The sequence below is a fragment of the Scyliorhinus torazame genome, chromosome 2 (genome assembly GCF_047496885.1).
Source record: "Scyliorhinus torazame isolate Kashiwa2021f chromosome 2, sScyTor2.1, whole genome shotgun sequence".
NCBI classification, from domain to species: Eukaryota; Metazoa; Chordata; class Chondrichthyes; order Carcharhiniformes; family Scyliorhinidae; genus Scyliorhinus; species Scyliorhinus torazame.
Window position 1 is genome coordinate 19853122 of NC_092708.1, and position 17465 is coordinate 19870586.

The 17465-nt window shown below is 50.0% G+C and overlaps 1 protein-coding gene across 1 annotated transcript in view; it reads right to left on the reverse strand.

The window, feature by feature from the left end:
* LOC140386686 (tubulin alpha-3 chain-like) overlaps window positions 1-12604 on the reverse strand; it is an 89610-nt gene extending 77006 nt beyond the window's left edge. Inside the window, exon 1 of the mRNA XM_072469248.1 lies at window positions 12547-12604. Within this exon, the coding sequence (XP_072325349.1) occupies window positions 12547-12549 (3 nt within the window). The 5' untranslated portion in view covers window positions 12550-12604. The remainder of the gene's footprint in view (window positions 1-12546) is intronic.
* Window positions 12605-17465: the final 4861 nt, after the last annotated feature.

The following is a 17465-nucleotide window of genomic DNA, read 5'->3' on the forward strand; positions in this document are numbered from 1 at the left end:
ATTCCACTTCCTTGGTAAACCACGGTTCCCTCGCTCGACGCCTTCCTCCCTGCCTGACCGGTACATACTTATCAAGAACACGCAGTAGCTGATCCTTGAACAAGCCCCACTTGTCCAGTGTGCCCAACACTTGCAGCCTACTTCTCCACCTTATCCCCCCCAAGTCACGTCTAATGGCATCATAATTGCCCTTCCCCCAGCTATAACTCTTGCCCTGCGGTGTATACTTATCCCTTTCCATCATTAACGTAAACGTCACCGAATTGTGGTCACTGTCCCCAAAGTGCTCTCCTACCTCCAAATCCAACACCTGGCCTGGTTCATTACCCAAAACCAAATCCAACGTGGCCTCGCCTCTTGTTGGCCTGTCAACATATTGTTTCAGGAAACCCTCCTGCACACACTGTACAAAAAACGACCCATCTATTGTACTCGAACTATATCTTTTCCAGTCAATATTTGGAAAGTTAAAGTCTCCCATAATAACTACCCTGTTACTTTCGCTCTTATCCAGAATCATCTTCGCCATCCTTTCCTCTACATCCCTAGAACTATTAGGAGGCCTATAAAAAACTCCCAACAGGGTGACCTCTCCTTTCCTGTTTCTAACTTCAGCCCATACTACCTCGGAAGAAGAGTCCCCATCTAGCATCCTCTCCGCCACCGTAATACTGCTCTTGACTAGCAGCGCCACACCTCCCCCTCTTTTGCCTCCTTCTCTAAGCTTACTAAAACACCTAAACCCCGGAACCTGCAACATCCATTCCTGTCCCTGCTCTATCCATGTCTCCGAAATGGCCACAACATCGAAGTCCCAGGTACCAACCCATGCTGCCAGTTCCCCTACCTTGTTTCGTATACTCCTGGCATGAAGTAGACACACTTCAAACCACCTACCTGAACACTGGCCCCCTCCTGCGACGTCAAATCTGTGCTCCTGACCTCTCTACTCTCATTCTCTTACCCTAAAACTATAATCCAGGTTCCCATGCCCCTGCTGCATTAGTTTAAACCCACCCAAAGAGCACTAACAAATCTCCCCCCCAGGATATTTGTGCCCCTCAGGTTCAGATGTAGACCATCCTGTCTGTAGAGGTCCCACCTTCCCCAGAAAGAGCCCCAGTTATCCAGAAATCTGAATCCCTCCCGCCTGCACCATCCCTGTAGCCACGTGTTTAAATGCTCTCTCTCCCTATTCCTCATCTCACTATCACGTGGCACGGGCAACAACCCAGAGATAGCAACTCTGTTTGTTCTAGTTCTGAGCTTCCATCCTAGCTCCCTGAAAGCCTGCCTGACATCCTTGTCCCCTTTCCTACCTCTGTCGTTAGTGCCAATGTGGACCACGACTTGGGGCTGCTCCCCCTCGCCCTAAGGACCCGGAAAACACGATCCGAGACATCACGTACCCTTGCACCTGGGAGGCAACATACCAAACGTGAGTCTCTCACGCTCCCACAAAATCTCCTATCTGTGCCCCTGACTATAGAGTCCCCAATTACTAATGCTCTGCTCCTCTCCCCCCTTCCCTTCTGAGCAACAGGGACAGACTCCGTGCCAGAGGCCCGTACCCCATGGCTTACCCCTGGTAAGTCGTCCCCCCCACAAGTATCCAAAGCGGTATACTTGTTTCTCAGGGGAACGACCGCAGGGGATCCCTGCACTGACTGCTTTTTCCCAGTCCCTCTTACAGTTACCCACCTATCTCCAATCTTTGGTGTAACTAATTCCCTGAAGCTGCTATCTATGACCCCCTTCTGCCTCCCGAATGATCCGAAGTTCTTCCAACTCCAGCTCCAGTTCCCTAACTCGGTCTTGGAGGAGCTGGAGATGGCAGCACTTCCTGCAGGTAAAATCAGCAGGGACACTAACTGCATCCCTCACCTCAAACATCCTGCAGGAGGAACATTGCACTCCCTTCCCTGCCATTCCTCTAACTTTCTACCAAGATCTGGCTAACAACTAAATTAAATTTTTTATAAAAAATAATAATATAATAAAATATGGTACTTACCTCAGACCAATGGGTTTTATTATTAGGTTAGAGGAGGAGGGCGGGTGGGAGACACTACACGTGTAGTGTCTCGGGTTTCCTCTCCACCAGAATTTATTGGTGAGGGTCTTCCCAGACGTCCGCGGGTCGACTTCCTGTTCCCGCCTAAAACACTAATTTAAAAAAAAGAAAAATTCTCAGCTCCTGCTGAAATTGACTAACCAGCCAGCTCCAGTCCCGCCGAAATCGACTGGCCTGCCCCTGCAAAGACAAGTGATTTTAAAGGACAGACTTACCTCCCAGCAGCCACTTCCGCACTGCTCCCGCTGAAACTGACTCACCAGCTGTTCTCACGCCGAAATCGACTGGCCTGCCCCTGCAAAGACAAGTGCTTTTAAAGGACAGACTTACCTCCCAGCAGCCACTTCCGCACTGCTCCCGCTGAAACTGACTCACCAGCTGTTCTCCCGCCAAAATCGACTGGCCTGCCCCTGCAAAGACAAGTGCTTTTAAAGGACAGACTTACCTCCCAGCAGCCACTTCCGCACTGCTCCCGCTGAAACTGACTCACCAGCTGTTCTCACGCCGAAATCGACTGGCCTACCCCTGCAAAGACAAGTGCTTTTAAAGGACAGACGTACCTCCCAGCAGCCACTTCCGCACTGCTCCCGCTGAAACTGACTCACCAGCTGTTCTCACGCCGAAATCGACTGGCCTGCCCCTGCAAAGACAAGTGCTTTTAAAGGACAGACTTACCTCCCAGCAGCCACTTCCGCACTGCTCCCGCTGAAACTGACTCACCAGCTGTTCTCACGCCGAAATCGACTGGCCTGCCCCTGCAAAGACAAGTGCTTTTAAAGGACAGACTTACCTCCCAGCAGCCACTTCCGCACTGCTCCCGCTGAAACTGACTCACCAGCTGTTCTCACGCCGAAATCGACTGGCCTGCCCCTGCAAAGACAAATGCTTTTAAAGGACAGACTTACCTCCCAGCAGCCACTTCCGCACTGCTCCCGCTGAAACTGACTCACCAGCTGTTCTCACGCCGAAATCGACTGGCCTGCCCCTGCAAAGACAAGTGCTTTTAAAGGACAGACTTACCTCCCAGCAGCCACTTCCGCACTGCTCCCGCTGAAACTGACTCACCAGCTGTTCTCACGCCGAAATCGACTGGCCTGCCCCTGCAAAGACAAGTGCTTTTAAAGGACAGACTTACCTCCCAGCAGCCACTTCCGCACTGCTCCCGCTGAAACTGACTCACCAGCTGTTCTCACGCCGAAATCGACTGGCCTGCCCCTGCAAAGACAAGTGCTTTTAAAGGACAGACTTACCTCCCAGCAGCCACTTCCGCACTGCTCCCGCTGAAACTGACTCACCAACTGTTCTCACGCCGAAATCGACTGGCCTGCCCCTGCAAAGACAAATGCTTTCAAAGGACAGACTTACCTCCCAGCAGCCACTCCCGCACTGCTCCCGCTGAAACTGACTCACCAGCTGTTCTCACGCCGAAATCGACTGGTCTGCCACTGCAAAGACAAGTGCTTTTAAAGGACAGACTTACCTCCCAGCAGCCACTTCCGCACTGCTCCCGCTGAAACGGACTCACCAGCTGTTCTCACGCCGAAATCGACTGGCCTGCCCCTGCAAAGACAAGTGCTTTTAAAGGACAGACTTACCTCCCAGCAGCCACTTCCGCACTGCTCCCGCTGAAACTGACTCACCAGCTGTTCTCACGCCGAAATCGACTGGCCTGCCCCTGCAAAGACAAGTGCTTTTAAAGGACAGACTTACCTCCCAGCAGCCACTTCCGCACTGCTCCCGCTGAAACTGACTCACCAGCTGTTCTCACAGATAATGATTTCTCGAAATCATTATCATCCATATGTTTATCCAATAAACTTTTAAATGCCCTCAATGTTGGCGAGTTCACTACTGTAGCAGGTAGGGCATTCCACGGCCTCACTACTCTTTGCGTAAAGAACCTACCTCTGACCTCTGTCCTATATCTATTACCCCTCAGTTTAAAGTTATGTCCCCTCGTGCCAGCCATATCCATCCGCGGGAGAAGGCTCTCACTGTCCACCCTATCCAACCCCCTGATCATTTTGTATGCCTCTATTAAGTCTCATCTTAACCTTCTTCTCTCCAGCGAAAACAACCTCAAGTCCATCAGCCTTTCCTCATAAGATTTTCCCTCCATACCAGGCAACATCCTGGTAAATCTCCTCTGCACCCGCTCCAAAGCCTCCACGTCCTTCCTATAATGCGGTGACCAGAACTGTACGCAATACTCCAAATGCGGCCGTACCAGAGTTCTGTACAGCTGCAACATGACCTCCCGACTCCGGAACTCAATCCCTCTACCAATAAAGGCCAACACTCCATAGGCCTTCTTCACAACCCTATCAACCTGGGTGGCAACTTTCAGGGATCTATGTACATGGACACCTAGATCCCTCTGCTCATCCACACTTTCAAGAACTTTACCATTAGCCAAATATTCCGCATTCCTGTTATTCCTTCCAAAGTGAATCACCTCACACTTCTCTACATTAAACTCCATTTGCCACCTCTCAGCCCAGCTCTGCAGCTTATCTATATCCCTCTGTAACCTGCTACATCCTTCCACACTATCGACAACACCACCGACTTTAGTATCGTCTGCAAATTTACTCACCCACCCATCTGCGCCTTCCTCTAGGTCATTGATAAAAATGACAAACAGCAACGGTCCCAGAACAGATCCTTGTGGTCCTCCACTTGTGACTGTACTCCATTCTGAACATTTCCCATCAACCACCACCCTCTGTCTTCTTTCAGCTAGCCAATTTCTGATCCACATCTCGAAATCACCCTCAATCCCCAGCCTCCGTATTTTCTGCAATAGCCTACCGTGGGGAACCTTATCAAACGCTTTGCTGAAATCCATATACACCACATCAACTGCTCTACCCTCGTCTACCTGTTCAGTCACCTTCTCAAAGAACTCAATAAGGTTTGTGAGGCATGACCTACCCTTCACAAAGCCATGCTGACTATCCCTGATCATATTATTCCTATCTAGATGATTATAAATCTTGTCCCTTATAATCCCCTCCAAGACTTTACCCACTACAGACGTGAGGCTCACCGGTCTATAGTTGCTGGGGTTGTCTCTGCTCCCCTTTTTGAACAAAGGGACCACATTTACTGTCCTCCAGTCCTCTGGCACTATTCCTGTAGCCAATGATGACATAAAAATCAAAGCCAAAGGTCCAGCAATCTCTTCCCTGGCCTCCCAGAGAATCCTAGGATAAATCCCATCAGGTCCCGGGGACTTATCTGTTTTCAGCCTGTCCAGAATTGCCAACACCTCTTCCCTACGTACCTCAATGCCATCTATTCTATTAGCCTGGGGCTCAGCATTCTCCTCCACAACATTATCTTTTTCCTGAGTGAATACTGACGAAAAATATTCATTTAGTATCTCGCCTATCTCTTCAGACTCCACACACAATTTCCCATCCCTGTCCTTGACTGGTCCTACTCTTTCCCTAGTCATTCGCTTATTCCTGACATACCTATAGAAAGCTTTTGGGTTTTCCTTGATCCTTCCTGCCAAATACTTCTCATGTCCCCTCCTTGCTCGTCTTAGCTCTCACTTTAGATCCTTCCTCGCTACCTTGTAACTATCCATCGCCTATCGATAGTATTTGGGATGATGAGGCTGTATTTCAGGAGGTGGGGTTAAGGGGTCAGTATTTGGGGTGGGTTCAGTATTTGGGGTGGGTGTTAGGGGGCAGTGCTTGGGGTGGGGTTTAGGGGGACAATATTTGGGTTGGCGGTCAGTATTTGTGGTGGGGTTAGGGGTCAGTATTTCGAGTGGATGTCAATAATTGGGGTGGGGGTCAGTTTTGGAGAGGGGGTAGCGGTCTGTATTTGGGGTGGGGGTCAGTATTTGGGGTAGGGATCAGTGTTTGGGGGTGGGTGTCAGTATTTGAGGTGGGGGTAGGGGGTCAGTATTTGGGGTGGGTGTCAGTATTTGGGGTGGGGGTCAGTATTTGGTGTGGGGGATCAGTATTCAGGGTGGCAATATTTGTGGGGGGTCAGTATTTGTGCTAGGTGGTCAGTATTTGGGGTGGGTGGTCAGTATTTGTGCTAGGGGATCAGTATTTGGGGTGGGGGGTCAGTTTATGGGGTGGGGTGTCAGTATTGTGGGGGGTCAGTATTTGGGGTGGGGTCAGTATTTGGTGTGGGGGTCAGTATTTGTGGGTGGTCAGTATTTGGGATAGGGGTCAGTATTTGGGGTGGGGTCAGTATTTAGGGTGGGGGTGGTATTCAGGCTGTGGGTCAGTATTTGGGCTGGGGGTCAGTATTTGGGGTGGGGGGGTTAGTATTTGGGATGGGAGGTCAGTATTTGGGGTGGGGGTCAGTATTTGCGATGGGAGGGTCAGTATTTTGGGTGTGTCAGCATTTGGCATGGGGGATCAGTATTTGGGGTGGGGTCAGTATTAAGGTGGGGTGGCAGTATTTGTGGGGGGGTCAGTATTTGTGCTGGGTGGTCAGTATTTGGGGTGGGAGTCAGTATTTAGTGAAGGTCAGTATTTGGGGTAGGGGTCAGGATTTGTGGGGGTCAGTATTTGGGGTAGCGGTCAGTATTTCAGGTGGGGGGTCAGTATTTAGGGTGGGGGGTCAGTATTTGGTGTAGGGGGTCGGTATTTGGGGTGGGCAGGGTCAGTATGTGGGGTGCGTGTCAGTATTTGGGTTGGGGGTCAGTATTTGGGGTGGGGTCAGTGTTTGGGGTGGGAGGCTAGTATTTGGGGTAGGGGGCAATATTTGGGTTGGGTGTCAGTATTTGGGGTGGGGGCAGTATTTAGGGTGGGGGTCAGTATTTATGTTGGGTGTATCAGTATTTGGGCCCGGGTCAATCTTTGGGGTGGGGCGGCAGTATTTGGGGTGGGTGTCAATATTTGGGGTGGGAGAGTCAGTATTTGGGGTGGGAGTCAGTATTTGGGGTAGGGTGAGGGGGTCAGTATTTGGGGTGGTCAGTATTTAGGGTAGGTGTCAGTATTTGCAGTGTGGTCAGTATTTGGGGTGTGGGGGGGTCAATATTTAGGGTTGGAGTCAGTATTTGGGGTGTGAGGGTCAGTATTTGGGGTGTGGGGGTCAGTATTTGGGGTGTGGGGGGTCAGTATTTGGGGTGTGGGGTCAGTATTTAGGGTGGGGTTCAGTATTTGGGGTGTGGTGTCAGTATTTGGGGTGTGGGGGTCAGTATTTGGGGTGTGGGGGTCAGTATATAGGGTGGAGGTCAGTATTTAGGGTGGGGGTCAGTATTTGGTGTGTGGGGTCAGTATTTAAGGTAGGGGTCAGTATTTGGGGTGTGGGGGTCAGCATATAAGGTAGGGGTCAGTATTTGGGGTGTGGGGTCAGTATTTAAGGTAGGGGTCAGTATTTGAGGTGCGGGGGTCAGTATTTGGTGTGGGTGTCAGTATTTGTGGTGAGGGGGATCAGTATTTGGGGTGGGGGGTCAGTATTTGGGGTGGGGGTCAGTATTTAGGGTGAGCGGTCAATATTTGGGGTGGGGGTTGAGCGAGGGGTCAGTATTTAGGGTGGGTGTCAGTATTTGGGGTGGGAGTCAGTATTTGGGGTGAGGGGGGTCAGTATTTGGGGTGGGAGTCAGTATTTGGGGTGGGTGTCAATATTTGGGGTGGGAGTCAGTATTTGGGGTGAGGGGGGGTCAGTATTTGGGGTGGGAGTAAGTATTTGGGGTGGGGGTGTCAGTATTTGGGGTGGGGTGAGGGGTCAATATTTGGGTTGGTCAGTATTTAAGGTAGGGGACAGTATTTGCAGTGTGGAGGTCAGTATTTGGGGTGTGAGGATCAGTACTTGGGGTGTGGGGGGTCAGTATTTGGGGTGTGGGGGGTCAGTATTTGGGGTCTGGGGGTCAGTATACAGGGTGGGGGTCAGTATTTAGGGTGGGGGTCAGTATTTGGGGTGTGGGGTCAGTATTTAAGGTAGGGATCAGTATTTGGGGTGTGGGGTCAGTATTTAAGGTAGGGGTCAGTATTTGGGGTGTGTGGTCAGTATTTAATGTAGGGGTCAGTATTTGGGGTGTGGGGTCAGTATTTAAGGTACGGGTCAGTATTTGGGGTGTGGGGTCAGTATTTAGGGTGGGGTCAGTATTTGGGGTCAGTATTTGGGGTGTGGGGGTCAGTATTTGGGGTCTGGCGGTCAGTATACAGGGTGGGGGTCTGTATTTAGGGTATGGGTCAATATTTGGGGTGTGGGGTCAGTATTTAAGGTAGGGGTCAGTATTTGGGGTGTGGGGTCAGTATTTAAGGTAGGGGTCAGTATTTGGGGTGTGGGTGTCTGTCTTTAGGGTGGGGCATCAGTATTTATGGTGGGTTCAGTATTTGTGGTGGGGGTCTGTATTTGGGGTGGGGGTGTCAGTATTTGGGGTGGGAGCCAGTATTTGGGGTGGGGGTCAGTATTAGGGGTGGGGATCAGTATTTGGGGAAGGGTGAGGGGTCAGTATTTGATGTGGGGGTCCGTATTTGGGGTGTGGGGTCAGTATTTGGGGTGTGGGGGTCAGTATTTAGGGTGGTGGTCAGTATTTAGGGTGGAGGTCAGTATTTGGGGTGTGGGGTCAGTATTTAGGGTGTGGGGTCAGTATTTAGGGTGGGGTCAGTATTTGGGGTGTGGGGGTCAGTATTTAGGGTGGTTATCAGTATTTAGGGTGGGGGTCAGTATTTAGGGTGTGGGGGTCAGTATTTAGGATGGGGTCAGTATTCGGGGTGTGGGGGTCAGTATTTAGGGTGGTGGTCAGTATTTAGGGTGTGGGGTCAGTATTTAGGGTGGTGGTCAGTGTTTGGGGTGTGGGGGTCAGTATTTAGGGTGGTGGTCATTATTTAATGTGGGGGTCAATATTTAGGCTGTGGGGTCAGTATTTAGGGTGGGGTCAGTATTTGGGGTGTGGGGTCAGTGTTTAGGGTGTGGGTCAGTATTTGGGGTGTGGGGGTCAGTATTTAAGGTGGTGGTCAGTATCTAGGGTGTGGGGTCAGTATTTAGGCTGTGGGACAGTATTACGGGTGTGGGGGTCAGTATTTAGGGTGGTGGTCAGTATTTAGGGTGGGGTCAGTATTTAGGGTGTGGGGTCAGTATTTAGGGTGGTGGTCAGTATTTGGTGTGGGGGTCCGTATTTGGGGTGTGGGGTCAGTATTTGGGGTGTGGGGGTCAGTATTTAGGGTGGTGGTCAGTATTTAGGGTGGAGGTCAGTATTTGGGGTGTGGGGTCAGTATTTAGGGTGTGGGGTCAGTATTTAGGGTGGGGTCAGTATTTGGGGTGTGGGGGTCAGTATTTAGGGTGGTTATCAGTATTTAGGGTGGGGGTCAGTATTTAGGGTGTGGGGGTCAGTATTTAGGATGGGGTCAGTATTCGGGGTGTGGGGGTCAGTATTTAGGGTGGTGGTCAGTATTTAGGGTGTGGGGTCAGTATTTAGGGTGGTGGTCAGTGTTTGGGGTGTGGGGGTCAGTATTTAGGGTGGTGGTCATTATTTAATGTGGGGGTCAATATTTAGGCTGTGGGGTCAGTATTTAGGGTGGGGTCAGTATTTGGGGTGTGGGGTCAGTGTTTAGGGTGTGGGTCAGTATTTGGGGTGTGGGGGTCAGTATTTAAGGTGGTGGTCAGTATCTAGGGTGTGGGGTCAGTATTTAGGCTGGGGGACAGTATTACGGGTGTGGGGGTCAGTATTTAGGGTGGTGGTCAGTATTTAGGGTGGGGTCAGTATTTAGGGTGTGGGGTCAGTATTTAGGGTGGTGGTCAGTATTTAGGGTGGGGTCAGTATTTTGGGTGTGGGGGTCAGTATTTGGGGTGTGGGGGTCAGTATTTAGGGTGGGGTCAGTATTTGGTGTCTGGGGGTCAGTATTTAGGGTGATGGTCAGTATTTAGGGTGGGGTCAGTATTTGGGGTGTGGGGGTCAGTATTTAGGGTGGTGGTCAGTATTTAGGGTGGGGGTCAGTATTTAGGGTGTGGGGTCAGTATTTAGGGTGAGGGGTCAGTTTTTGGGGTGTGGGGGTCAGTATTTAGGGTGGGGGTCAGTATTTAGGGTGGGGGCAGTATTTAGGGTGGGGGTCAGTATTTGGGGTGTGGGGGTCAGTATTTGGGGTGTGGGGTCAGTATTTAGGGTGATGGTCAGTATTTAGGGTGGGGGTCAGTATTTGGGGTGTGGGGGTCAGTATTTGGGGTGTGGGGTCAGTATTTAGGGTGGGTGTCAGTGTTTAGGGTGGGGGTATTTGGGGTGTGGGGTCAGTATTTAGGGTGGGGTCAGTATTTGGGGTATGGGGGGGTCAGTATTTAGGGTGGTGGTCAGTATTTAGGGTGGGGGCCAGTATTTAGGGTGTGGGGTCAGTATTTAGGGTGGGGTCAGTATTTGGGGCGTGGGGGTCAGTATTTAGGGTGGGGGTCAGTATTTAGGGTGTGGGGTCAGTATTTAGGGTGGGGGTCAGTATTTGGGGTGTGGGGGTCAGTATTTGGAGTATGGGGGGTCAGTATTTAGGGTGGGGGTCAGTTTTTAGGGTGGGGGCAGTATGTAGGGTGTGGGGTTAGTATTTAGGGTGGGGGTCAGTATTTGGGGTGTGGGGGTCAGTATTTAGGGTGGGGGCCAGTATTTAGGGTGTGGGGTCAGTATTTAGGGTGGGGTCAGTATTCGGGGTGTGGGGGTCAGTATACAGGGTGGTGGTCAGTATTTAGGGTGGGGGTCAGTATTTAGGGTGTGGGGTCAGTATTTAGGGTGGGGGTCAGTATTTGGGGTGTGGGGGTCAGTATTTGGAGTATGGGGGGTCAGTATTTAGGGTGGGGGTCAGTTTTTAGGGTGGGGGCAGTATGTAGGGTGTGGGGTTAGTATTTAGGGTGGGGGTCAGTATTTGGGGTGTGGGGGTCAGTATTTAGGGTGGGGGCCAGTATTTAGGGTGTGGGGTCAGTATTTAGGGTGGGGTCAGTATTCGGGGTGTGGGGGTCAGTATACAGGGTGGTAGTCAGTATTTAGGGTGGGGGTCAGTATTTAGGGTGTGGGGTCAGTATTTAGGGTGGGGTCAGTATTTGGGGTGTGGGGGTCAGTATTTAGGGTGGTGGTCAGTATTTAGGGTGGGGGTCAGCATTTAGGGTGTGGGGTCAGTATTTAGGGTGGGTGTCAGTGTTTAGGGTGGGGGTATTTGGGGTGTGGGGTCAGTATTTAGGATGGGGTCAGTATTTGGGGTATGGGGGGGTCAGTATTTAGGGTGGTGGTCAGTATTTAGGGTGGGGGCCAGTATTTAGGGTGTGGGTCAGTATTTAGGGTGGGGGCAGTATTTAGGGTGTGGGATCAGTATTTAGGGTGGTGGTCAGTATTTAGGGTGGGGGTCAGTATTTGGGGTGTGGGGGTCAGTATTTGGGGTGTGGGGTCAGTATTTAGGGTGGGTGTCAGTGTTTAGGGTGGGGGTATTTGGGGTGTGGGGTCAGTATTTAGGGTGGGGTCAGTATTTGGGGTATGGGGGGGTCAGTATTTAGGGTGGTGGTATTTAGGGTGGGGGCCAGTATTTAGGGTGTGGGGTCAGTATTTAGGGTGGGGTCAGTATTTGGGGCGTGGGGGTCAGTATTTAGGGTGGGGGTCAGTATTTAGGGTGTGGGGTCAGTATTTAGGGTGGGGGTCAGTATTTGGGGTGTGGGGGTCAGTATTTGGAGTATGGGGGGGTCAGTATTTAGGGTGGGGTCAGTATTTAGGGTGGGGGCAGTATGTAGGGTGTGGGGTTAGTATTTAGGGTGGGGGTCAGTATTTGGGGTGTGGGGGTCAGTATTTAGGGTGGTGGTCAGTATTTAGGGTGGGGGTCAGCATTTAGGGTGTGGGGTCAGTATTTAGGGTGGGGGTCAGTATTTAGGGTGGGGTCAGTATTTAGGGTGAGGGTCAGTATTTAGGGTGTGGGGTCAGCATTTAGGGTGGGGGTCAGTATTTGGGGTGTGGGGGTCAGTATTTAGGGTGGGGGTCAGTATTTAGGGTGGGGGTCAGTATTTAGGGTGTGGGGTCAGTATTTGGATGTGGGGGTCAGTATTTAGGGTGGGGGTCAGTATTTAGGGTGTGGGGTCAGCATTTAGGGTGGGGGTCAGTATTTAGGGTGTGGGGTCAGCATTTAGGGTGGGGGTCAGTATTTGGGGTGTGGGGGTCAGTATTTGGGGTGTGGGGGTCAGTATTTAGGGTGGGGGTCAGTATTTAGGGTGGGGGTCAGTATTTAGGGTGTGGGGTCAGTATTTGGGGTGTGGGGGTCAGTATTTAGGGTGGGGGTCAGTATTTAGGGTGGGGGTCAGTATTTCGGGTGTGGGGTCAGTATTTAGGGTGGGGGTCAGTATTTAGGGTGGGGGTCAGTATTTGGGGTGTGGGGGTCAGTATTTAGGGTGGTTGTTGTTCCCCCTCCCCCACTGCTCTTTGCTAAAATATCCCCGCAGGGAAAGTAAACAAAACATATTTCTGATATTAAAACCAAATCCACTTTGTGCGCGGAAATTTGCCCATCTCCCGCTGCCTTATTTCAAACATTCACCCATACCATGTTTCCCCTCGACGCCCCGATCGAGGAACCTTCTAGAACTGCGTTCCCGCCAAAAGCTTCAGCGCCCCCCTCTGCGCATGCGTTGTCCTTCAGGCGCGCATGCCCGTCTGGCCAAACAGTCGCATTGACTACGCATGCGCATTGTAGTCCGCTACGCATGCGCCTGAGCGCTGAGGCGGCTGGCTGACCACGCATGCGCTGGGGGAGTGGGGCTGGGGTGGCTGATAACTATGCATGCGCCTCTGGCCTGAGGCAGCTGGTTGACCCACCCACATAAAATAAAAATATTGTGGGGATGCTGGAGGTCTGAAAATAGAAAGTTTTGAAAAAACTCAACAGGTCTGGCAACATCAGGGAGTGGTTGCAGCTACTTGAGGCTCTTTTGACAGCGTCGGCCGCTGCCACCTAGAATGGCAAGGCCGGCAGATGCATGAGGACACTGTCACCTGCAAATTCCCCTCACACAGCAACCTGATTTGGAAATACATCGACATTCCTTCACTGTCATGGGATCAAAATCCTTGAATTCCCTCCCTAACAGCACTGTGGGTGTTATCCACACCACATAATAATATAACTGCAGGGGTTGAAGAAGATGACTCACCACCACCTTCTCAAGGGCTCTTTGGGATGGGCAACAAATGCCAGCGACGCCACAGCCAGTGAAAGAATTTTAAAAAACAGTTGAGCTATTTCTCTCCAGATGCTCCCTGACCTCAGAGTCACCTCAGAGTCATGGAATTGTGGCAGCGTAGGAGGTCATTTATCCCAATGTCACATACATCCACAAAAGGTTTTTATTCATTTATAATAATCTTTTAGTGTCACAAGTGGGCTTGCATTGACACTGCAATGAGGTTACTGTGAAAAGCCCCTAGTCGCTGTGTTACGTTGAGTAACATCAGCCGCTACTTGGTGTAGGCATTGCTGAAGGATACTCTAGACCTTGAGGTAAGTTGAACATATTTATTGAGCGATTAACAAAGCTCCTAAATGAGTTCGACACTCTACTAATCTGAATCTAGTAACACAGTACACTCTACTAACTATATGAACTTGCTCTAGACCACGTGCTATGGTGTGACGGTGCTGCTAACCACACACGTCTTGCTCTCTAGGTTTCAGCCGGTGGAAGGGGCAGGGTCTGTGTGCCTTGTCCTTTTTATAGTGGTCGTGTGGTGCCCTCTTGTGGTGATGCCATCACTGGGTGTTCTGATTACCCATTGATTGTCTCTTGTTCTGATGACCCATTGGTTACATATCTGCATATCATTACAGTCGCCTGTAGGGCGCAGAGGTTGCTGAATGAGTGCTTGCTGAGAAGGGGAGTGAATAACGGGTAAGCTCTTTTTCTTTTTTTTATCTAGAGGGGATGGCAGGGAAGGGTGTGCAATGTTCCTCCTGCAGAATGTTTGAGGTGAGGGACGCCGTCAGTGTCCCTGATGATTTCATCTGTGGAAGTGCACCCATCTCCAGCTCCTCAGAAACCGCGTTAGGGAACTGGAGCTGGAGCTGGATGAACTTCGGATCATTCGGGAGGCAGAGGTGGTCATAGATAGAAGCTTTAGGGACGTAGTTACTCCAAAGAATAAAGATAGATGGGTGACGGTGAGAGGGGCTGGGAGGAAGCAGTCAGTACAGGGATCCCCTGGGGTTGTTCCCCTTAGTAACAAGTATACCGCTTTGGATACTGTTGGGGGAGGGGGGGGGGCTTACCAGGGGTAAGCCATTGGAGTACAGGCCTCTGGCACAGAGTCTGTCCCTGTTGCTCAGAAGGGAAGGGGGGAGAGGAGTAGAGCATTAGTCATTGGAGACTCCATAGTTAGGGGGATAGATAGGGGCTGTTTAGCACAGGGCTAAATCGCTGGCTTTGAAAGCAGACCAAGGCAGGCCAGCAGCATGGTTCAATTCCCGTACCAGCCTCCCCGAACAGGCGCCGGAATGTGGCGACTAGGGGCTTTTCACAGTAACTTCATTTGAAGCCTACTTGTGACAATAAGCGATTTTCATTTCAGATAGGAGATTCTGTGGGAACGAGAGAGACTTGCGGTTGGTGTGTTGCCTCCCAGGTGCCAGGGTGTGTGAGTATCATAGAATTTACAGTGCAGAAGGAGGCCATTCGGCCCATCGAGTCTCGGTGATGTCTCGGATCGTGTTTTCGGGATGCTTTTGGGGGAGGGGGAGCAGCCCCAAGTCATGATCCACATAGGTACCAACGACATAGGTAAGAAAAAGGATAGGGATGTAAGGCAGGGATTCAGGGAGCTAGGGTGGAAACTTAGATCTAGGACAAACAGAGTTATTATCTCTGGGTTGTTACCCATGCCACGTGATAGCAAGATGAGGAATAGGGAAAGAGAGGAGTTGAACACATGGCTACAGGGATGGTGCAGGAGGGAGGGTTTCAGAATTATGGATAATTGGTGCTCATTCTGGGGTCGGTGGGACCTCTACAAACGGGATGGTCTACACTTGGACCAGAGGGGTACCAATATCCTGTGGGGGGGGGGGGGGACTTTGCTAATGCTCTTCGGAAGGGCTTAACCTAGTTCAGCAGGGGCTTGGGAACCTGAATTGTAGCTCCAGTATACAGGAGGTTGAGAGTAGTGAGGTCATGAGTAAGGTTTCAAAGTTGCAGGAGTGTACCAGCAGGCAGGAAGGTGGTTTAAAGTGTGTCTTCTTCAATGCCAGGTGCATCCGGAATAAGGTGGGTGAACTTGCGGCATGGGTTGGTACCTGGGACTTCGATGTTGTGGCCATTTCGGAGACATGGATAGAGCAGGGACAGGAATGGTTGTTGCAGGTGCCGGGATTTAGATATTTCAGCAAGCTCAGGGAAGGTGGTAAAAGAGGGGGAGGGGTGGCATTGTTAGTCAAGGACAGTATTACGGTGGCAGAAAGGTCGTTTGATGAGGACTCGTCTACTGAGGTAGTATGGGCTGAGGTTAGAAACAGGAAAGGAGAGGTCACCCTGTTAGGGGTTTTCTATAGGCCTCCAAAAAGTTCCAGAGATGTAGAGGAAAGGATAGGAGCGAAAGCAACAGGGTAGTTGTTATGGGGGACTTTAACTTTCCAAATATTGACTGGAAACGCTATAGTTCGAGTACTTTAGATGGGTCCGTTTTTGTCCAATGTGTGCAGGAGGGTTTCCTGACACAGTATGTAGATAGGCCAACGAGGGGCGAGGCCGTATTGGATTTGGTACTGGGTAATGAACCAGGTAGGTGAGCACTTTGGTGATAGTGACCACAATTCGATTACGTTTACTTTAGTGATGGAAAGGGATAGGTATGTACCGCAGGGCAAGAGTTATATCTGGGGGAAAGGCAATTATGATGCGATGAGGCAAGACTTAGGATACATCGGATGGAGAGGAAAACTGCAGGCGATGGGCACAATGGAAATGTGGAGCTTGCTCAAGGAACAGCTACTGCGTGTCCTTGATAAGTATGTACCTGTCAGGCAGGGAGGAAGTGGTCGAGCAAGGAAACCGTGGTTTACTAAGGCAGTCAAAACACTTGTCAAGAGGAAGAAGGAGGTTATGTAAAGATGAGACATGAAGGTTCAGTTAGGGCGCTCGAGAGTTACAAGTTAGCTAGGAAGGACCTAAAGAGAGAGCTAAGAAGAGCCAGGAGGGGACATGAAAAATCTTTGGCAGGTAGGACCAAGGATAACCCTAAAGCTTTTTATAGATATGTCAGGAATAAAAGAATGACTAGGGTAAGAGTAGGGTCAGTCAAGGACACTAGTGGAAAGTTGTGCTTGGAGTCCGAGGAGATAGGACTGGTGCTAAATGAATATTTTTCGTCAGTATTCACACAGGAAAAAGATGTTGTCGAGGAGAATACTGAGATTCAGGCTACTAGACTAGAAGGGCTTGAGGTTCATAAGGAGGAGGTGTTAGCAATTCTGGAAAGTGTGAAAATAGATAAGTCCCCTGGGCCGGATGGGATTTATCCTAGGATTCTCTGGGAAGCTAGGGAGGAGATTACTGAGCCTTTGATCTTTAAGTCATCTTTGTCTACAGGAATAGTGCCAAAAGACTGGAGTCCAGTTACTCGTGGTGTACCACAAGGATCTGTTTTGGGGCCATTACTGAACACCTTTCCTTTTATGTCGTCAAATGTTGCCGTAATAATCAAAGTTTGTCATTTGGCTATGGATAAGCAAAGTCAATAGGATACGTGGAAATGTGATTACTGCAGATTTCTCATTCAGACGTGTACCTTTTTCTCTTCCCAGATACTTGGAGGCAATTTCTTCAGCTACAGGCCACAGTTTAGCCCAGTATAAACGCAGATTCTGTAGGTAGTATTTAAGAGCATACGCAATGGAAGCTCAAGAGGTTAACACTAAATCACAATGAACTTTTATATAAGCACAAGTTTATTTAAACATTTTGTTCTAAACATTACAAATCTTATAATTGGTTATTTCTCCCGATATTTTAAATTGGAAACTGTGCCATTTTGGCATAACTGTACCATTTTAATAGCATTGCACTCTAGATCAGAGTGGTCAACTGGAATCTTCTGAAATGCTTACAGCTTGGTTAGTGTGCACCTACTTATTGTTTCACTCGTGATGCAGGATATCATTAAATACAGGCATAATTCCTTCCATTCAACCGTTGCAAAACAATGTATTTTGGATTAATTCTGATGTTTGCTGGTTACTGTTAGGCCAAATGTGCTCGTCTTGCGCAGGGTGGGTTGCAGTGTACCCAAATGCAAAGGTGGTTTCACATGCACAATGGAGTCAAAAGGAGGCAGATACTACCTACATTGCCGATGGCTTGACAGTGTAAAAAATAAAGAAACGCAATGAGATTGAAAATTTCTACATTCACATTTTAAGACATGCATTGGCAGGTCAGAAGTCCCATGATGGGCTAAGAGTTCAAATTGTTCGCATGG